This window comes from Hemiscyllium ocellatum, chromosome 30, assembly GCF_020745735.1.
Source record: "Hemiscyllium ocellatum isolate sHemOce1 chromosome 30, sHemOce1.pat.X.cur, whole genome shotgun sequence".
In the NCBI taxonomy this organism is placed as follows: Eukaryota; Metazoa; Chordata; class Chondrichthyes; order Orectolobiformes; family Hemiscylliidae; genus Hemiscyllium; species Hemiscyllium ocellatum.
Genome location: NC_083430.1, coordinates 54,921,682 through 54,944,530, shown reverse-complemented (window position 1 = coordinate 54,944,530; position 22,849 = coordinate 54,921,682). Strand labels below are relative to the sequence as shown.

Here is a 22,849-nt window from a genome sequence, read left to right as displayed (position 1 = left end):
CCAGCATCCATTGTTCTTTTGGTTTTTACTAAGCTATATTACTTTCAGTTCAATAGGTTTGTCGAAGACACCGGTCTTTTATCCATTTACAAATCATTTTCGTCTTTCAAAATAAATTTTATCTGACTTAAGATCAATCTTTCAGATGTTTCAAGGCCCAGCTTGTTAGGAGGAGCTCACCGATGGAACTGAATAGACTGAAGAGGTTAGAAATAAACTAACTTTTTAAATGAAGGAAAATCCCACTTGCTTCTCAAACTTTACAAAATGTTCACAGGAAACTTTAAAGATTTCAAGGGTCTCATAAATCTTTGAACTTTCCCCTGCTAGATAGGAAAGTTTTAAGAATATTTTTTCAGTAACCTTAACAGAAAATGCACAGTAACAGAATGAGAAACAGAACTCACATTTCACCAGTTCATGAAAATTTACTGAACTCAAATACAAAGACTCAAATGCTATTGAGAGGTTTAAATTTAAATGTAATACGAAACAATGTAATTTTTTGTATAATTTACACCACTTTTATTAAAAATTGAAGTTTGAAAAATAAATATCAGCAACACAAGACTAAGTGTTTTAGAAAAGATGATATTTTGTTTGGGTGTGCAAGTGAATAGGAAGAAAACACTTATTCCTGTTATCAACACAAAACACACTCAACTCACCAGCTTTTGTAAATTTATATTTTCATTATCTATTAGTCCATATGTTGATACTATGATAGAAAATGGACAGAAGTTTTCATTGCTACCCCTTGATACAAAACAAATCCACCAAAAGTTTTGAACCAGTACAGGGCGTGCAAACAGAAAGGAAATCATTAAAAGCCCCTTCAGTTCTTCCTCCATTCGAAGAGATCACAGCTGAACTGTGCTTTAATTCCCATACAGCGACCATCATCTCCTACTCCTTACACCCTCTGTCAAGAATCTATTAATCACAACATTAAAATCAATAATAGATCTAGCCAGAAATAGTGGATCTATTTCCTGTGAGAGAATGGAGATGAAATGTATGTAATTTAAATCAGTATAGAAGAAGGGGGCCATTGTGCCATCTCTTCAATATATTTCATTTTTCTCCAAAGAAACTGACCAACTTTCCTTCACATACCAGGACAATCTTTGTACAACTCTCCATCAGCAGCTCACTCTTCCCTGTCTCAAACCAATTAATGCAGAAATCTTTGGTCATGCCTTGTGTTATCTCTAGATCAGACACTTTCAATTCACACTGAGCAAGATCCAAAGTTCTATTCTCAGAAAACTTGAAGGCATCCAAAATTCTGCTGCTGTTATCTTAATTCACACCAAGTCCATTCACCATTGTCCCTGTGCTCACTGGTCTGCATTGGCTCCTAACTAAGTAATGTCTTGATTTTAAAATTATCATCCTTTTCTTCAAATTTCTCAACGGTCTCACCCTTCCTTGTCCTTGTTCTCCTCTGCCTACAATTTTGAGGTATTTCAAATTCTGATTTCTTTGGAATATCCAGTTAAACACTCCATTATTGGTGACTGTGCCTTCAGTTGCCTGGACCCCAAACTCTACTTCCACCTATCCCACCTCCATCGCCCCTCCCCCAAGTCCCTCCTCCCTACCTTTTATCTTAGCCTGCTTGGCTACTCTCTCTCATTCCTGATGAAGGGCTTGTGCTCGAAACGTTGAATTCCCTATTCCTGAGATGCTGCCTGACCTGCTGTGCTTTGACCAGCAATACATTTTCAGCCCCAAACTCTAGCGCCTTCCTTCCCTAAACCTCATCATCACTCTTCTCTGCTTCAAGAGGCTGCTTGAACTCAAAATTGTTCACTACATATTTGGTCATCTGCACTAATATCCCTGTATGTCTTGGTGTGAAATTGATTTATAACGCCCTGGGAACTGCTTTGGGAAAAAAAAGGTAAAAACAAGGACTGCAGATGCTGGAAATCGACATTTCGGGAAAAACCCTTCATCAAGAATAGAGGCAAAGTGCCTGCAGTGGAGAGATAAAAAACTGCTCTGGGATGTTTTGTCAAGTCATAAAATAAAGGTGACATATAAAAAAACAGGCCTTTATTATGAAAGATACCACCTGTTTGCCTCCCCCAAAGTGATCATTCCTCAATGCAGATGGATACCAGCTGATTTCCAGGATCAGGCACAGAGTGATCAACGGAATCTATTTTTTTCCCCTCCTCTCTGGATTGAAGGGACCAAGATCCAACACGTCACCATCATACGGTGAGATGATCTCAATCAGTACAGAGCTTGGGATTTCCCACCTCCTTCTGTAGCTAGTGATGCTTCACTGGGCAGTCCCTGATACTAACACAGTCATCAGGGGAAGTGAAACCACTGAATGAAGTTTACTCACAGCCTGTAATAGCATAGAATTTGACAACTTATTTTGATAAACATTTTTCTTGACTGTTGAATATTTCAAATAGGAGCCTGAAAAGTTGAGACGTCAAGTAAGTGATATCCACTGCAGTGATCATTAGCTGGCAACTGCATTAAACAAACAAATTGGACCAAGATCCATGCTGAAAATATTAAAAACAGCATTTCAGAAATGTTAAATAGCGTACACAATCCATGAAAATGATGCTCTGTTTAAAGAATGTCCATTTCCTCCATGCCCATTTTGATGAGTACTGCCACCCAGTAATTTTTAACATTGCCTTCAGGATTCAAACTGCAAAGTAACGTAATAACACACACCATAATTTAACGTCATTTTCTAAAGAATAATGACATGTAAACATATTCCTGAACTGATGGATCCAGTTTCAGGAATCTCAGTAACTGGGAAGAATAAGCGAGAGCACTCTGTCTTCAGACCTTTATTGGGTGATGAAGATGATGGTCACTGATGAATGTTATGGATAATTGATAGCTTTCATTGCTGGTCTCCCTTTACTCTCTGCTATCAGAGAGAGAAGAAGGGGAGTGATTTGATTACAGTCCAGACCTAGTGAGTCATAAGTAATCATCATGAGTGAAGGTATGATGGTGGAAACACTTTGATTTGAAGACAGTTTGAAGAGGTTTGTGCCTTGCAAATTATTGAATAGATTTGGTTTTTTGTTGTCCCACGAATAAAAATTATGAATTTCAGCTTGACAATGAAAGGAAGACATGCATATGAGGCATAAAGCATTTGCTACAAAGGTCAAAGGATTTCAAATTGCAAATTAGTGTCAGAAACTTTTACAGAGAGGCCAACTATAGAAAGTTCATTATTCAGCTCTTGAGCTGCAGGTTTACAAAGGGAGGACGGTATTAAATATTGAAAGGATTTTGTAAAGAAAAAGAGTTATCCATTGAAATATTGTTTCTTGGAAATACATGAATGGTTAAATGATTGTAAATTACCCCAAGTCTAGGATCTTTAAAAAAAATGAACTGCTAAAACAATGTATACATAATACAAACAATACATAATATAATCAAGTAACGTTTGAGGCGTTTGGTTAAACAAAACAAATTACCAGTTATAAAATAGCTACTGCATCACTGTGACCTTCCCATGTGTACCTAAGTCCAAATTCTATCCATTCAATAAAAGGTTTCATTCTGAAGTGGAATTTTGCCAAAAATGCCGCAGCCCAACTTTTACATGAGTACACCCAGAGCAGTTTTCTACTCATCAACCATTCATCATTCAAGACAAATTGGAAATCTCACAAGAACATGAGAACTAGGACAGGCCAGTTGACCTGCTTGGTCAGTCTAGAAGACCATTGTTTATCTGATCGTAGCCTCAACTTCACTTTCCCTCCTGTCTCCAATAACTCTGACTCCCTAATCAATCAAAAATCTGTCCACTCAGTCTTCAATGTATTCATTAACTCTGTGACCACTGCTCTTGAGATAGAATTCCAAAGATTAATGACCCTCAGGGAATAAATTTTCTCCCCACCAAACACTTAAATGGAAGAATGCCTTATTCTGAAACTATACCCCCAAATTCTAGACACCCCTCCAAAGGAAAATAGTCTTGCAGCAACTACCCCATCAAAGTCCCCTCAGATTCTTACATAATCAATAAGCTCATCTCTCATTTCTCTTAACTGCAATGAGAACAAGCCCAACTTACTCAACCTTGCCTCAAAAGACAAATGCTTCGTTCCAGGAGTCAACCAAATGAGCCTCATCTGAACTTGCAAGTGTATCCCCTCTTTAAGTAAGAGCAAAACTGCACAATACTGCAGATCAAATCTCACCATTTTGGCTGCAAAAAGACTTCCCTACTTTAAAATTTACTCTCCTTGCCAAGCACCACAATCAGTTTGTCTCTCTAATTACTTTTTGAGACTGAATGCTAACTTTTAGTGATTCATGTCCAATGACACCCAGGTCCCACTGTATTACAGCACTCTGCAGCTTCCCTCCACTCAAATAAATTGCTGCTTTTCTGCTCTTCCCAGCAAACTTGACAAGCTCAGATTTTTCCATGTTATTGTTCTTTCCATTCACTTGCCTGATTCATACACCTTTGAACTGGACGCTTCAGTGTGACACCTACACCTGACAGTGAGAATAAAATTCCCGACACAAGTCAATAATTCTCAACTTCAATTTTCTATTTTATTCACACTACATTGGTTACAATTTCTGAAAAAGATTACAATATATATTGAGGCACTTGTCAATCTTAAAAAACATTCTCTATTTAATATATTCCATGAGGATTTCGTGCCTATAATGTATATATTTGCAAACAATTTGCTATGTTTTAGTTAAGAGAGCATAGTATCCTCATTGTTAATCGGTCAGAACACAGAGATGCAGGGGATTACAGTGGTGAGTTCTCTCCGATAATAGAAACAGGTTTCACTCAATGAGTCATCACATCATCAGGTCCTACTCACTGCTATGCTGCCTGGAAATGACTGTCTGGGGTCAGATGACTTCCTATAGGGGATGACAGTAAAAACCAGAGAGTGAGATAACCTCTAATGTTATATCTCACACCTAGTTACCACTTTCAAAGGGAAGAAATCTACAGCATGAAAGTTATGCTTTACTGTGTCAAGACAAATCAAATCCCTAAACTTGTTGTTTGCTATGAATGTAATAATCACCTAATAAACAAAAGGAAGATCATAAGACATTTAAACAAATACCCTAAAAAAAAGACCAGAATCTAGTTTTATGTAATATTTATCCATACTTGCAAATATCATGAAACCTTTTCACATTCATTCACAGGATGAGAGTATTGCTGGCTAAGCAAGCACTTATTGTCCGTCCCTAATTGCCTAGAGAACAGTTAAGAGTTAATCACATTGCTGTGGGTGTGGAGTCACATATGGACCAGACCAGGTAAGGACGGCAGTTTCCTTCCCTAAAGGGCATGAGTGAACTAGATGGGTTTTCCTGACAATTGACAATTGTCAATTGAAGGCCAACAAACCATGTGTCTTCTTTTATACCGACTGCACTTGCATGCTTACCTTCAGCGACTGGCACTAAAGGACATTTGGGTCACATTGACCCTCCCCCTTTCCCAATCTATTAGCATTCAGATTATAATCTGCTTTCCTGTTTTTATGACTAAGTAGATAACCTTACATTCATCTGCATTATATTTAATCTGTTACATATTTACCCAACTCACAACTTGTCCAAATCAAACTGAAGCATCTTTGCATCCTTCTCACAATACACCCGTCCACCCAGCTGTGTGTTGTCTGCAAACTTTGAGATGTAACATTTAACTCTCTCATCAAAATAATTAATATATAGTTTGTGAATAGCTGGGTTCAAGCACCGATCCCTGCGGTAGAACAAAGATCAAAGAAAATTACAGCTCAGGAACAGGCCCTTTGGCCCTTCAAGCCTGCACCAATCCAGAACCTCTGCATAAACCTGTAGCCTATTTTCAAAGGATCTGTATTCTTCTGTTCCATGTATCTGTCTAGATACATCTTAAATGACGATATCATGGCCGCCTCTACCACTGCAGCTGGCAATGCATTCCAGGCACTCACCACCCAGTGTGTGAAGAACTATCCACGCATATCTCCCCTAAACTTTTTTCTCTCACTTTGAACTCATGACCCCTAGTAATTGAATCCCCCATTCTGGGAAAAAGTTTCTTGTTATCCACCCTGTATACACCTCTCATGATTTTGTTGACCTCAATCGGGTCCGCCCTCCACCTTCATCTTTCTAAAGAAAATAATCCTAATCTACTCAACATCTCTACATAGCTAGCATCCTCCATACCAGACAACATCCTGGTGAACCTCTGCACTCTCTTCAAAGCATCTACATCCTTTTGGTAATGTGATGACCAGAACTGTACACAGTATTCCAAATGTGGCCGAACCAAAGTCCTATATAACTGTAGCATGACCTGCCAACTCTTGTCCTCAATACCCTGTCCGTATGAACTCCAATAGTCACTGGCTGCCACTCAGAAAAATGACCCGTTTATTCCTACTCTTTGCTTCCTGTCTGCCAACGAGCTCCCTATCCATGTCAGTACACTGCCCTCAGTCCCATGTGCTTTAATTTTAACTAAATTACAAATTATTTTTCCAACTTTGTTTTTGCTGAAAAAAAATTAGTCTTTTGCTCGATACTCAAATGTGACTGAACTGCATTACAAGTTGGTAATGAACAACTGGGGAGAGGGTGAAATCGACTGGTGCCCCCTGTCTGTTGCCCCAGAATATCTACTTTCTGTGCATCTGTAAGGTGGTGAAACAAGCATTACAGTAGCCATCACATTTTGCATTCCCGAAGTTCTCACAGTCTTGAGTTCTACAAAGCTTTCTCCTTGTCTCCAAGTTCTGTTGATCTGATGATGAGAAAGTACGAATCTGTGAAGATTGCAAATGACCACTGCTGCTGTTGCTGCTTGTCACTAACTCCACCTCAAAGAGTTCATTGGTCGTTCTGTCAGACAATCCCTGATCATTTGATGCATTATAATTGTGACATCTTGGCAGCACAGGACTCTGAAATGACAATATTTTATTTAGCCAACTTCATTTAAAAGTCAGTTAACAGTTTTGCACATTTTGTTGTTAACTTCATTGTTTTCACTGATTGTAATCAGCACAGGGTACATTACAACTTGGCTTATACATTTTCGATTTGCTAGTTTGGCTGAAATTTCAGAGCCAGCCTTTTGTCAGTCATAACAACATAATGTTCTGTTTCAATATTTTACTGTTATTACTGTTTGGTTGATATTCCAATATCTCAGATAAACTTTCATTATGTTCTTTTTATTTACTATTTTTGGAATGTGTAGCTAAGGAGGTGGAGATGTTATGCAGTAAACTCACTGTCAAAGTTACTTGTTAAAATGATCTATGGGATGTCAATCCCATTGGCTAGTCCATTATTTATTGCCCATTCCTAGTTACTATTGAGAAGGCGATAGTGAGTTGCCTCTTGAACAGCATCAGAGCTTGGTACGTCGAGCACCCACAGAATTGGCAGAAGGGTATTTGCAAATATCTTCCCTTATACTGGGAATAGCAACATTCCAGTTTAGTTTAGGTGGCATGGTGGCTCAGTGGTTAACACTGCTGCCTCACAGCACCAGGGTCCTAGGTTCCATTCCAACCTCGGCCAACTGTCTGTATGGAGTTTGCACATTCTCCCCGCGAATGCGTGGGTTTCCTCTGGGTGCTCCAGTTTCCTCCCATGGTTCAAAGATGTGGAGATCAGGTGAATTGGCTATGCTAAATTGCTGATAGTGTTAGGTGCATTAGTCAGAAGGAAATGAGTCTGGGTGGGTTCCTCTTCGGAGGGTCAGTGTGAACTGGTTGGGCTGAAGGGCCTGTTTCCATACTGTACGGAATCTAATCTAATCAGTTTATAACCGCAAAAAGGGTTTCTCTAAAGCCTAAGCAGTGGAGAATTCAAACCTCATCTTGAGTTAAAAACAATCTGGAAATTAAAAGCTAGCATCAAAAATTCAGTGACAAAGAAGCCTCAGGTTATCTTAAATATAGTATCTGGCTCACTAACGTTTTTTTGAGAGGGTACCATTATCTGGTTTATATGAGTCCAGTTTCATACTGTATGACTGATCCCTAACTGCCCTTTGCAGTAGTCTAAGGATCACAGTGATATCTCTGACAGGAGAGAAGATGTATCTCTCTTCTCCTGTAGGGGCAATGCCTTCAGGGTGACAACCCGCAGCTCTTCAGCACCTCACACGATGTTTACATCATCAGAATCTAATGAGTCAGGATTTGCTGAGGTCATCTGAGATTCTGATCCAGTTTTATCCATTGTCATTACTGTCACCTTCAGCAGATTAGCTTGAAGACTATTCAGGAGTTTCTTAATGCTTTATCTTTCTTAATGATAAAGCATCTCACTCCCAGCCTGTTATACAAGATGATGGTCCTGAAGGGGTTAGTGTTCATACAGCTGTGGTTCCACCCATTCTACTGATGCTACAGATGGTCAGTGGGTGGAGACAGAAATTCTCCTCTGGCTTTCAGAGGGAGCAGATGGATCTGCACCCACTCTGTATGGTCCAGTCATTACACCTAACTAAATGGAATTGTATTTATTGCCATCATTGAACAAACCTTCTCTCGATCCAAGAACAGTGTCTCTCCTGTAAATACACTATAGGGACTGATATCCTGGACCAAGAATCACTAGAGATGCCAAAGACTAAGCAAATATAGAGGAGTACTGGGGGCAACAAAGCACCTCAACAGCTCATACCCAGTAGCACACACTGGCAAAGGTGGTAAATACCACAGTGCACCACGAGTGGTCATTTGGAAAAATACCACAGCAGTAACCCATCATCAGTTTTCCAGCACCCACCCCCAACACACTCTGGAATACCGCCCCCCCATTCCCCCCTCCCATAATCTCCTGCAACCAAACCTCCACCACCCCCCCCCCTTCCCAACACACTCCATCACCCATTCCCACAATATCCCAGAGTGTGCAATAAGAAAGCTGGAAATTAATGACACAAGGATTGCCTTGTGGTTACACCCATTTGGATATTTGGGGTAAAAATTGTAGAGTTTCAGGTAATATCTCTAAATTAACTTTATATCACCCATTCTGCCTCTATACTCCGAAATGAAGCATATTTAAAAACTAGTGAACCGCAGAAAGAAGCAGATAACGGTCACAATTCCTAGTTATGGTTTTTCACTAGAACAGGCTGTGAAGTGTTCCTGTTTTTTTGTTGTGAAGTGTTCCTCTTTGATCCGGTACAGGAGAGGGTTTCTTCAGAAAATGTTTTCAGAATATGCAAATGGAATTGAGGTAAACTTGGTGAGATGGATCAGAAACTGGTTTAGTAATAGGACACAAAGAGAAATGGTAGGAGGCTGTTTGCGTGACTGGAGGCTAGTGTTTCGCAGTGTACCACGAGAACCCTCTGTTATATAAAAGGAAATGTTGGGGGACTGTTATCAAATATGAAGATGACAGCAAAATTGGTAGAGTGGTGAATAACAAAGAAGATGGTCGTAGGTTACAGAAGATATAGATGGGTTGGTCAGATGGACAGAGCAATAGCAGATGGTACTTTATTTAATCCTTGATAAGTGTGATATGATGTACTTCGGAAGAAAAAAACAAGACGAATGGGAGGACACTGAGTAGCTTAGAGGAACATAGGGATCTTGTGGTAATTGTTGACAGATCCCTGAAGTTGGCAGAACACCTAAAAAGGATAGTTAAGCAGGCATATGGGATACTTGTTTTCATCAGCCATGACATAGGGTATAAGAGCAAAGAGGTAATGTTGTAGCTGTGCAGAGCATTGGTCAGGCCATAGCTGGAATACTGTGTGCAGTTCTGGTCACCTCCCCACAGAAAGGATATGATAGCAGCAGAGGGGATAGAGAGGAAGTTCACCAGGATGTGCCTGGGATGGAGAGACTCGATAGGTTTGGATTGTTTTCTTTAGAGCAGAAAAACCTGAGTGGGGACATATTTGAGGTGTATACGATTATGATGGGCATGGACAAGGTGAATAGAGGAGAATTGTTTCCCTTGGTTGGAGGGCTAATCACGAGGGGTCAGGCAGCTTTAGGGTAAGAGGCAGTGAGATTCAGAGGGGATTTGGGAAAAAAATGTTTTCACTCAGCAGGTGGTGGGAATCTGGAATGCACTGCCTGGGAAAGTAGTGGAGACTGAAAACCTTACAACCTTTAAAAAATATAACAATGAGCATACAGTCATAGAGTCATAGAGATGTACAGCATGGAAACAGACCTTCAGTCCATTCCGTCCATATTGACCAGATATCCCAACCTAATCTTGTCCCATTTGCCAGCACTAGGCTCATATCCCTCCAAACCCTTCCTATTCATATACCCATCTAGATGCCTCTTAAATGTTGCAATTGTACCAGCCTCCACCACTCCCTCTGGAGCTCATTCCATTAATGTACTACCCTCTATGTGAAAAAGTTACCCCTTAGGTCTCTTTTATATCTTTTCCCTCTCACCCTAAACCTATGCCCTCTAGTTCTGGACTCCCCCACCCCAGAGAAAAGACTTTGTCTATTTAACCTATCCATGCCCTTCATGATTTTAAAAACCTCTATGAGGTCACCCCTCAGCCTCCGATGCCCCTGGGAAAACAGCCCCAGCCTGTTCAGTCTCTCCCTGTAGCTCAAATCCTCCAACCCTGACAACATCCTTATAAAGGAGGAGAAGGTGAGGACTGCAGATGCTGGAGATCAGAGCTGAAAAATGTGTTGCCAGAAAAGCGCAGCAGGTCAGACAGCATTCAAGGAGCAGGAGAATCGACATTTCAGGCATAAGCCCTTCTTCAGGAATCAAGGGCTGAAGAAGGGCTTATGCCCGAAACATCGATTCTCCTGCTCCTTGGATGCTGCCTGACCTGCTGCGCTTTTCCAGCAACACATTTTTCAGCATCCTTATAAATCCTTTCTGAGCCCTTTCAAGTTTCACAACATCCTTGCATGCAATATTCCAAAAGTGCAACAGGTCAGGCAGCATCTGAAGAGCAGGAAAATCGACGTTTCAGGCAGGAGCCCTTCATCAAACGTCAATTTTCCTGCTCCTCGGATGCTGCCTGACCTGCTGTGCATTTCCAGCACCACTCTAATCTAGACTCTAAGCTCCAGCATCTACAGTCCTCACTTTCGCCTGTATTCCAAAAGTGGTCTAACCAATGTCCTGTACAGCCGCAACATGACCACCCAACTCCTGCACTCAATACTCTGACCAATAAAGGAAAGCATACCAAACGCCTTCTTCACTATCCTATCTACCTGCAACTCTACTTTCAAGGAGCACTTCAAATATCATAGCATTCAAGGATATGGGACAAGTGCAGGAAATTTGGATTAGCATACTTTTAGGGGCAGTTGCAGCAGTACAGGCTTGATAGGTTGAAGGGCCTTTTCTGCACTGTATGAATGTATGAATAAACTCCCGTTTCTTGCATCATGAATTATGCTTCTGTGAAAAGTTGCGAACAACCAATGCAATATTTCTGTGCTTCAGTTTACCCAGATCAAGAGCGGTTTGGCTGTGCTCACGTCTGAGACCAATTCTTCTTACATTTACTTTCAAAAAAACCCAGGATCCACAGAATGGTTACAGCCCAGAAAGGGCCGATTTGGCCCCCTCAGTCTGTACAAGCTCCCTGCAAGAGGAATTCTCCTAATTCCTCTCACCACCCCACACCCCCCCCCCCCCCCCCCCCCCCCCCCCCCCCTTCACGGTAGTCCTGAAATTGTTTGCTCTTCAAATAATTTTTAATTTACTTTTAATGGCCTTGACTGAACCTGCCTCCCCCAAACTCTCAGGCAGTACATTTCAGACCCTAAACCCTCAGGTAAACCAATTTATTGCAACTTATTTTCCCACTTATTTGAGTGTCATCTGCAAATTTGACTATAGTACTTTCTAAACCCTCATCCAAGTCATTAAAGAAGTTTGTAAACAATTTGTAAACAGGTCCAATTGAACCCTGTGGCACTCCACTTGTTACTTTTTGCTGACCAGAAAAAGAACAATTTATCCCAATGCTCTGCTTTCTGTTGGTTAGCCAATCATCTATCCAAGTTAATAAATTACCCCAACCCCATGTGATCTTATCTTGTCCATTCACCTTTCATTTGGCACCATATCAAATGCCTTCTGGAAGTCAAGATATCCTGCATCTACAAGATCCCCAGTATCCACTTTGCATCCGTATTCACCAAGGAGAAGAATATGAATGATGGTAAAATTGGGGAGGAATAAATTGATATACTGGGGCATGTCGAAGTTAGGAAGGTAAAAATTACACAACACCAGGTTATAGTCCAACAGGTTTATTTGGAAGTACAAGCTTTTGGATTGCTGCTCCATTGTCAGGTAGCGAGTGACGTTTAAGAAGGACAACAGGAATAAAATAGGAAATTATAGGCTGGTGAGCCTGACATCAGAGGTAGGGAAATTATTGGAGAAGGTTCTGAGGGACAGGATTTTCTTGCATTTGGAAAAGAATGGACTTATTAGAGATGGTCTTCGTGGCTGTGTGCAGGAAGGGTCTTATCTCACAAATTTGACTGGGTTTTTGAGGAAGTGATGAAGGTGTTTGATGAAAGTCGGGTTGTGGATGTTGTCTACATGGACTTTATTTGGTCCCTTATGGGAGTTTGGTTAGAAGATTAAGTGATATGGAATCCATGGTGAATTGCTAAGTTGGATACAAAATTGGCTTGGCTATAGAAGACAGTGGGTAGTTGTGGAAAGGTGCTTTTCTGGTAAGCTTTTCTGGCTGGAGATCTGTTCCACAAGGATCAGTGCTGGGACCACTGTTGTTTGTAATATGTAAATAGTTTAGATGATACCGTGGGTGGTCTGATTACTAATTTTTCACTTGGCATGAAATTGATGGAATGGTGGATAGTGAGGACAGTTATCAAAGTACACAGCAGGATGAAAATCAATTGAAAAGTTGGACAGAGAAATGGCAGATAGAGTTTTATCCGGTCAACTGTGAGGTGATGCATTTTGTGAGGTCAAATGCAACAGGGAAGCATATAGTTAATAGCAGGACCCCGAGGAGCAAGGATGTACAGAGGGATCTTGGGGTGCAAGTCCATAGCTTCTGAAAGTGTCAACACAACTGGAGAAGGTGGTAAAGAAGGTGCATGGTATGTTTGCCTTTATTAGTTTGGGCATTGAGGATAAGAATTGGCAAGTCATGTTGCAGCTATATAAACCTTTAGTTAGGCCACATTTGGAATATTGTGTGTATTTCTGGTCGCCACAATACCAGAAGGACATGAATGCTTTGGAGAAGGTACAAAGGAGGTTTACCAAGATGTTGCTTGGATTGGAGGGTAGTAGTTGTAAGAAGAGGTTGAACAAACTTAGATTGTTTTCATTAGAGTCTCTGAGGTGAGGGACACCCTAACAGAAGTGTATAAAATTATGAGAGGCATGGGATAGGGCAGGTAGTCAGAAAACCTGGAATATATTGCCATTAGCCAGATGCATGAACAAATGGGGAATAAAGGTGCAGGCAGATGGGATTAGGTTAGAAGGGCATCATAAACAGTCCAGACATGATGGGCCAAAGGGCCTGTTCTTGTTTGTACTATTCTATGTTCTAAGGGAGAGACTAGAACCAGTAGACACAGTTTAAAAAATAACTGGTCATCTATTTAACACAGAGATGAGGAGCATCTTTTTCTCTGGGAGGTTGTGAGAACTTGAAACTCCTCCCAAAGGAGGCAAGGTCACTGAATATTTTTAAGGCAGAAGCAGATCAATTGTGGACTGACAAAGGATTCACTGGTTGGTGGGAGGAGGTGGAGATGTAGTGGCGAGTCCAGAATCAGATCAGCAATGACCTGATTGAATGGCTGAGTTGGCTTGGGGGTCTGAACGGCCACCTGCTGCTGGTAGTTTGTCTGCTTGTACTGGAGCCATGTTGTTTCTGACCAGAAACATCACTTATGGTAAAGCAGCCAGTGTGGAAACAGAAACAGTATCGATGCTCCATCTGTCACTAGCCTGAACCATTAACTCTGTTTCTTTTCCTTTACAGATGCTACTGAGTATTTTCTGATTTTATTGTAAGTTGCCAGAAACCTGTATCAAAATAGAGTCATAGAGATGTACATGGAAACAGACCCTTTGGTCCAACTTGTCCTAGTGGCTAATATGCTCATTTGATTTATGTTGATATCATTTATTTTAAGGCAATAAAGGGAATACATCAGAAAAAGTAAAATACAAAATTAGCAACTAAATGAAATTTAGAAATAACTGAAGTAACACATGAACACAAGAAATGCTAATTATTCCTGGTCAGATAGAAGATTCACTGGGAAAACTGCAACATTCCTAATTCAATAGAGACTGTATGATATATTCTATAAATTTATACTATTTTAAATTATAAATATTTTTTAAAATTATGCAATACGGACCTTCCCTTGATATTAAAGAAAGAATTAACTCACCCAAATGTGTTGATCTGCAGGAATATCCCTGCCAGATTTGATTCTTTGTGCATGTTTACTCTGAGCATAAACATAGCATTTTTCACAATATCCGCTATACACTGGATTGGCAAGCATGCTACACTCAGCTTTACAACAAACTGACATGTTTTTAAGGTGGGATGAAATCTGAGCAAGGTTCCCATTAGGAGCAGTTGGAGAATGATTAACGTGCTGGTTTGGATCCTGCTGAGCAGATGCTTCTAGGAAGAAAAACGTTATTGTAAGTCTGATTGTTAATTCTACTGCCCCACAAAACATGTCAGTAAAGGCACTGGATACATGTCTTTTATGAAATCAGTATTTCTGTGCAAAACAGAATTGAGTTTGGACACTGACAGAACTTATCCGGATACACAATAGGATTTTAAAAACGGTGTGGTCTCCAGTGCTGGTGATTTCTGGGATATCATGGCAGTGGTGAGCTGTTCTGGGAACAGCAGGTTGTAACATGGAGCTAGAATGAGGTGATGGGTTCACTGTAGGGGCAGGGTCGGATAGTTAATGAGGTGGGTTTGATGAGATGCAGTGACAGACCTCACTTGACCTCACAGAAAAAGACCCTCCATAAAACTTGACCCAACTGACACTCTGTCAAAAAGATAAGATTCAGTTGTGTTGAGCACAGCAACACACACACACACACACACACACACACACACACACACACACACACACACACACAGATTTCAGTCAAATTCTCACTCAATAAAAGCTCTCTTCCCACCTCTAATCCATCAACAATACCGCACAGCAACTGGAAATCATGAATCAGAAACACTGGCTTTGTTCAAACTGTATTTCATAACAAAATGTTTCTATTTTTAAGGGAAGGGTTATGTTCCCTTTTCTGTGTCCTTTGTACATTTCAATATCCCTATGCCCCAAGTCAGTACAATTTACACACTGGTATTGCTACCAGAAAGCTAACTTGCATTCTTGTATTTTTATCATATTTACAGAATTGTTTTTTTCTCAGTTTATTTTTTATTGGTCAGTGCATAGAGTATAGGAGCTGGGAGGTCATGTTGTGGCTGTACAGGACATTGGTGAGGCCACTTTTGGAATATTGTATGCAATTCTGATCTTCCTATTGGAAGGATTTTGTGAAATTTGAAAGGGTCCAGAAAATAGTTACAAGGATGTTGCTAGGGTTGGAGGATTTGAGCTACAGGGAGAGACTAAGTAGGCTGGCACTGTCTTCCCTAGAGCATTGGAGGCTGAGGGGTGACCTCATAGAGGTTTATAAAATCATGAGGGACGTGAATAGGATAAATCGATAAGGTCTTTTTCCTGGGGTAGGGGAGTCCAGAAATGGAGAACATAGGTTTAGAGTGAGAGGGAAAGATTTAAAAGGGACCTAAGTGGCAACTTTTCACGTAGACGGTGGTGAGTGTATTGAATGAGCTGCCAAAGGAGTGGTGGAGGCTGGTATAATTACAACATTTAAAAGGCATCTGGATGGGTATATGAGTAGGAAGGGTTTAGACGGATATTGGCCAAGTGCTGGCAAATGGGACTAGATTAATTTAGGATATCTGGTTGGCATGGACGAGTTGGGCTGAAGGGTCTGTTTCAGTGCTGGACATCGCTATGACTCTAAGAATCTGCCTGAATATTGTTTCACATTCTACGAAAATGGAAAAAATCTGAATCTCCTGTTGTCCTATTCTGTGAAAGGAACAAAACATCCCAAGATAATCTATTCCTCAAGGGAACTTCTGTAACCAAGAAGTGCCTGTAATTATAATTTATTATTTTGACATAACTGTTTTGTGCTCGTATATGTATTTTTCTCTTTACATATATCATTTCTATCTCCCTTATACCCGAGGTCAGTTTCTGCTTTAAAAATCTTCTGTTAACATGATTAATTTATATTTTGTAAGTTGTGAATTTCCCTTTAGAATCTTCTACTTTTTCATCCTTGGACTGTTTCCTTCTACATCAGTTGCAATAATTTTGAAAAAGCTGGGCAGGCCTTCACTGCAGAGGCCTGGAGTTCAGTTGATTGTGTCTCCTCCTGATGATGGTGAGCTAACAGGCCAAGATATAGACACACTGGGTGAGCTAAACTGGTGTGGGCAGAGGGGAACCCTGTGCCCCTCAGTGATGAGAATCCTACCCTCTGGAACTACTGCAGACCTCAAGGATCTTGATGTTGGGGGCTGTGGGTAAGGTGGCTTTGTCTACCTTCGGAAGGGGTGGTGTTGGTGAGCGATGACTTTTATATTCAGGTAAGAAAGAAGTCAGTGCATCATCGTCTCAGAGAGTGTCCCAAGGGGCAAAGATTTATGCCTCCTGCATTACTAAAATCTTTGTCAAAAAGAAGGGAGGCAATGGCCTAGTGGTATTACCATTGGACTGTTAATCCAGTGACCCAGGAATGTTCAGGGGATCCAGGTTCAAATCCTGCTATGGCAGATGATTGAAATTTGAATACAATAAAAATCTGGAATTAAGAGTCTGATGATGAGCATTATTGTCAAAAAATTTCATCTGGTTCACTAATGTCTGTTATGGAAGGAAGCAGGCAACCTGCTGACTCCATACCCACAGCAATGGGATAGATTCTTAACTGTCCTCTAAGTATTTAGGGATGGCCTAGGCAGTGACGCCCTCATTCTGTGAATAAATAAAAGGATTGAGCTGCCGTTCCCCCATCACCAACTGCTTTATGGCAATGGGCATGTGATACTGGGGTGTTTTAGCTCAGCCTAACCCTGACACAGCTTCTAACAAGATCAGTTGGCCATGAGTTATTTTTCTACATGTGGTGGTAGAGCTGCTTGGTGTGGTACTCTCTCACGCTCTACCAGATGAACTCGATGGAGGGTGCCGGGGCACTCACCTTACCTCATGTCCCCCTCCCTGCTACAACTCGCACTCAAGTGGAAGGGCCGTGTCATATCTGCCTCGTGCTCCCACGAGGAGGTTGAACAGTTCATCAACTTTACTAACACCTTCCATCCCGACCTGAAATTCACCTGGACTGTCTCAGACTCCTCCCTCCCCTTCCTAGACCTTTCCATTTCTATCTCGGGCGACCGACTCAACACAGACATCTATTATAAACCGACTGACTCCCACAGCTACCTGGACTACACCTGCTCCCACCCTGCCCCCTGTAAAAACGCCATCCCATATTCCCAATTCCTTCGTCTCCGCCGCATCTGCTCCCAGGAGGACCAATTCCAACACCGCACAGCCCAGATGGCCTCCTTCTTCAAGGACCGCAGATTCCCCCCAGACGTGATCGACGATGCCCTCCACCGCATCTCCTCCACTTCCCGCTCCTCCGCCCTTGAGCCCCGCTCCTCCAACCGCCACCAAGACAGAACCCCACTGGTTCTCATCTACCACCCCACCAACCTCCGCATACAACGTATCATTCGCCGCCATTTCCGCCACCTCCAAACGGACCCCACCACCAAGGATATATTTCCCTCCCCTCCCCTATCAGCCTTCCGCAAGGACCACTCCCTTCGTGACTCCCTCGTCAGATCCACACCCCCCACCAACCCAACCTCCACCCCCGGCACCTTCCCCTGCAACCGCAGGAAATGTAAAACTTGCGCCCACACCTCCACACTCACTTCCCTCCAAGGCCCCAAGGGATCCTTCCATATCCGCCACAAGTTCACCTGTACCTCCACACACATCATCTATTGCATCCGCTGCACCCGATGTGGCCTCCTCTATATTGGTGAGACAGGCCGCTTACTTGCGGAACGCTTCAGAGAACACCTCCGGGCCGCCCGAACCAACCAACCCAATCACCCCGTGGCTCAACACTTTAACTCCCCCTCCCACTCCACCGAGGACATGCAGGTCCTTGGACTCCTCCACCGGCAGAACACAACTACACGACGGCTGGAGGAGGAGCGCCTCATCTTCCGCCTGGGAACCCTCCAACCACAAGGTATGAATTCAGATTTCTCCAGTTTCCTCATTTCCCCTCCCCCCACCTTGTCTCAGTCGGTTCCCTCAACTCAGCACCGCCCTCCTAACCTGCAATCCTCTTCCTGACCTCTCCGCCCCCACCCCACTCCGGCCTATCACCCTCACCTTGACCTCCTTCCACCTATCCCACCTCCATCGCCCCTCCCCCTAGTCCCTCCTCCCTACCTTTTATCTTAGCCTGCTTGGCTCTCTCTCTCTTATTCCTGATGAAGGGCTTATGCTCGAAACGTCGAATTCTCTATTCCTGAGATGCTGCCTGGCCTGCTGTGCTTTGACCAGCAACACATTTGCAGCTGTGATCTCCAGCATCTGCAGACCTCATTTTTTACCCGTGTCATATCAGGTCCACACTCTCTTTGTAAATTCTCTCTTTGTAGTGACTGAAGTTTCTTTCCACAAGTGAACATTAGTTTTACTGAAATCCCTGAACATGAGTACTGACCTCTTGCTCCCCATATTCCCAATGGATTGGAATAGTGTTCCAGTATGGATTTGCTGAGGATTAAACCATCAAACATCCCAATGTAGGACATGTCATGAATGTTAAATAACTAGGGTAGCAGGAAGGTGCAATGTGTTTCCCAATATTTCCTTGGGAATTTGTGGATGTTATAGAAACAACTAACTTGGAAGCAGAGACTTCCTGCTGCGAGCAAAGGGATGTTTGAGGGGAAATATTTACAAAGGAAACTCCTGACCATCAGAGCTCTTTCCAGGTAAGTTAGTCTTGGTTATTATTTGCATTAATAAAAAAGATTGCACTGTGTGAGGAAGATATTTCTGGAAGGCTGTATCTAGTGAAATATTGCCAGTTACATGTAGAGCTGGTGGATGAAGCTGCTCCTGTGTAAGACCGTGTGGGTAAGTCAAACTGGAGGAACCAGGCAGCATCTCACACAATACTGAAACATTCAAAAAGGGCAGCAACAATTTTGAGTTCATTTTAAATGGTCTCAGGAGAAAATGTAAATAATACTAAAAGGAGACAAGATTCTGAAGGTTTTCATTTTGCACTCATCAGAACCAGGAGCAAGAAACAAACTTGAAAAAAAAAACCACAAATTTATACAAAATGAAAAGAGTGTATGAATTGGTTGGAGATTTAGTAAATGCAATTAACCCTCTTCATTTTAACCCTCTGATTTGTCATGGTGTTGCCATGGGGATGGAACAGCGTTTGGCTTTCTCTATGATCCCATTTATTGAGAAAGATTCAATTTGGATATCTGTGCAACCTCCTTTTGTCTATATAGTTCAGGGTCTGGTGGTTTTTTTAAGTAGCTTCTAGCATGCACAAGTACACTTAAGGCCTGGCTACTGATCTTCAGTTAATATTTGGTGTAACTTGGCACTAAGCGGTTTCCAATTGCAGATAAACTCAAACTGGTGAACATACTTTCCTGGGGCTTGCAAGCACAGACTGGATTGGCACAAATGGCTTGCTGCCCATCGTGAATGGTCAACTGTACGTGTTATTTGATATGATCTGCCAGTCAATATGATGTACAACCTTCAGACCTCGCATCACACTGGCACTGAAATTCACATCATGTTACTAATTTATGTAGTAGGCAAAATGTCTGTTTGATTTGATGGCAACATCATGTTAGAGCAGACAACCACTCATGGGTTTACTATATAGTAACAGCACAGAACATCTGGCTTCATCTGTTTTCTTTAGTTTTATTGAGTCATGAGATGTGGGTTTCACTGGCTTGGCAGTATATATTGCCCATCCCTAGTTGTCCTTGAGAAGGTGGTGGTGAGCTGCCTTCTTAAATTGCTGCAGTCCATCTACTATAAGTAGACCTACAATTTTGTTAGGGAGAGAATTCCAAGATTTTGACCCAGCAACACTCAAGAAATGGCAATACGTTTCCAAGTCAGGATGGAGAGTGGCTTGGAGGGCAATGGTGTTCCCATATATCTGCTGTCTTTGCCCTTCTAGATGGAAGTGATCATGGGTTTGGAAGGTACTGCCCGGGGAAATAGTTCAAGTTTTTGAGATGCCTTCCCAATTCAGGGTAATCTACGGTAGACCGGACATTGCTCAAGGCCAAAGTGATGGATGTAACTCTTTCATGAGTTTTCACAATATATAGTGAGGGGTGATTCACTCAGGCTATCCATTATTATAAAGAATAGTTTCTATATGTCCTATTGCATGTCAAGCTAACACGGTAATCAGATGGCTAGTGCTCTACACAAAAGGCTGACCTTGTAGTGCATGTGACTTTAGGAATCTCAATGTGTATATTGACCAGTAAATGTAGATAATAATTAAGAATATATTTTCTGACTTCTGACTTTTTGATGTCAGAGATGTACAGGCTAGATGGATTGCCCATGGTAAATGGGGGGGGGCGGGGTTACAGGTATTGGGTGGGGGAGCTGCATCTGGGTGGGCTGCACTTCAGAGGGTCAGTGCAGACTGGATGGGCTGAAAGGCCTCTTCCCACTCCGTTGGAATTCTATGATTCTCAATTAATGCATCGAAAAAGGAAGCTCATTTGATTGCTTCCTTTCAATAGTAAATTCAAGTACAAGCTAGAGTTTATTAAGCTGCATAAAGAAAGGGTTAGGATTAAGCTCCAACTTTAAGTTCCTTTTAGTAATCTTTATGTTCTTTTTCATTTTGAGTTTACTTCTAAGGAGAAAACTGGACTTTACTGTCTTTAAGGCAAGTGTAACAGAATTGTATAGTGGATCTCCCCATGTTAATGGACACTGTGTTTCCTGATGGAGATTAACTCCTTGTTCAGTGGAGAAGAGGTGGCACAAGATAAGGCGTCAGTCAGGGCAGAGATGGAGGGCTGAAGTCTGAAGACTAACAAAGATATGAGTGGGGGTTTCAGCAACTGTTGAGCTGAGAGTGGCTCGGATGCAGGTGAAGAGTGGAATTAGGCAATTTAAGAAGGTTACAAAGAATTGTCCTCTCAAATTTAATGTTCATCTGTCTACCTGCACCTTCTCTGTGGCTGCAACACTATATTCTGCACTCTGTCATGCTACCCTGGTACGATCTGTCTGTATAGCATGAAAAACAACATTTTTCATTGTCTCTGGGTACATGTGACAACAATAAATCAAACTTAAATTCAAATGATTATCTAAAAAACTGTAGACAGATTTCTGCACAGTGTGATCCCAGAGCCTCAGCTGCTGGGTGTATCACAGTTAAAATTGAACTGTTGATCTCCAGTACCAAACAGCCTGGTTTCCTTGTATTGGCAGATACTTGGAAGAAATCAGGTCATGGTGTTTATGATTTTTGGAAGCATGCTTTACAAAAAGCAAACTACTTACCAATTTCTTCCACGTATCTAAAGAAACACGTGGTACAGAATCCATTCTGCTCTTCAGTCCCAAAGTACTGGCAGTTTTGATTTTTGCACTTTGCTGATTCACCCAGCTGACTAAACAGCTGTCTCTGCCCCTGGGGAACAAGTGGTCCATAGTTACCAATCTTGGCCATGGCAGCTTGCAGTGACCCCGAAGGTGTTTGCTTGGTTCTGCTCTGTGATTTTGAGAGTGAATCCCTCATCTCTGAGCAAGAGAAACATAAACCATTGAATGTTCTTATCACTTGCTTGCAACTGTTGCATCTTTCTCCCCACAAATCCATCTCCTCCTCCACAAATTCACCTGCAGCTTTTGGAGAAGAATTACTGCCTTCCTCTGGAATGTGGCCACTTCTTTCTTGGAAGCAACTTGGACAAAGTCCATTCATTGTCACATTCCCAGTGAATGGACAATGAGATGTTTTGCACTTGAGGGCATTGTTCTCACTGCAGAAAGAACTGTGCGCTGACAATGGTGGTGCTGGTTGGGGGGGAGTTGATGGGGTTTTCCTGATGTCTTTCAATCCATGGAGTGTTGTACCTTTGGACTCTAACTCCTTCACATTGTCTCCTTGGCCATCACTTTGTTTACAATTGTTGGCCCCTGAAGGCACATCTGTTTTTCGGAAGGCATCACGACATGTGTGACAGAATGGCTTTGTGAATTTTGAGCAAAAGTACGTGCATCCAGGAGTCAAACATTTGTCTCCTACAATAGACAGATTAGCTAGGAAAGCAAGCCCATCTTCATTTCTCCCACTCCTTTCTTTGTCTGTATTTTGCTGCCAGAATTTGTATTGGTGATTAACCAGCTGGAAATAATCTTGAACCAAGTTAAGATCGTCAGGCAAAGGATTTATATACAACCTGCAAATAGAACAAAGCTGCATTTATTTAAAAGCCAATTTTACTGCTTTGAAAGATTTAATTTTTATGAACTGTTTATCAATAGAAGACAAGACAATTTAATTTAGCTTACTTTATAGAGCAAGGAACCTGAACTGAAAAGGCCAGGGTGTGCTAGATCATTGACACAACAATATCCCAATTAATCTCTCAGGAATTTCAA

General features: G+C 41.8%; 1 protein-coding gene across 4 annotated transcripts in view; it reads right to left on the bottom strand.

Annotated features, from left to right (window-relative positions):
* Window positions 1-5,125: 5,125 nt before the first annotated feature.
* The window catches only part of LOC132829959 (tumor necrosis factor alpha-induced protein 3-like), a 34,223-nt gene continuing 16,499 nt past the window's right edge, over window positions 5,126-22,849 (bottom strand). For 2 of the 4 annotated variants that reach the window (XM_060847385.1, XM_060847387.1), the window contains 3 exons: window positions 21,746-22,647; window positions 14,438-14,679; window positions 5,126-6,959 (listed from right to left, as the gene is read on the bottom strand). In XM_060847385.1, the coding sequence (XP_060703368.1) occupies window positions 6,675-6,959; window positions 14,438-14,679; window positions 21,746-22,647 (1,429 nt within the window). In that variant the 3' untranslated portion in view covers window positions 5,126-6,674. The remainder of the gene's footprint in view (window positions 6,960-14,437; window positions 14,680-21,745; window positions 22,648-22,849) is intronic. The other 2 variants (XM_060847386.1, XM_060847388.1) reach the window with 2 other exon arrangements.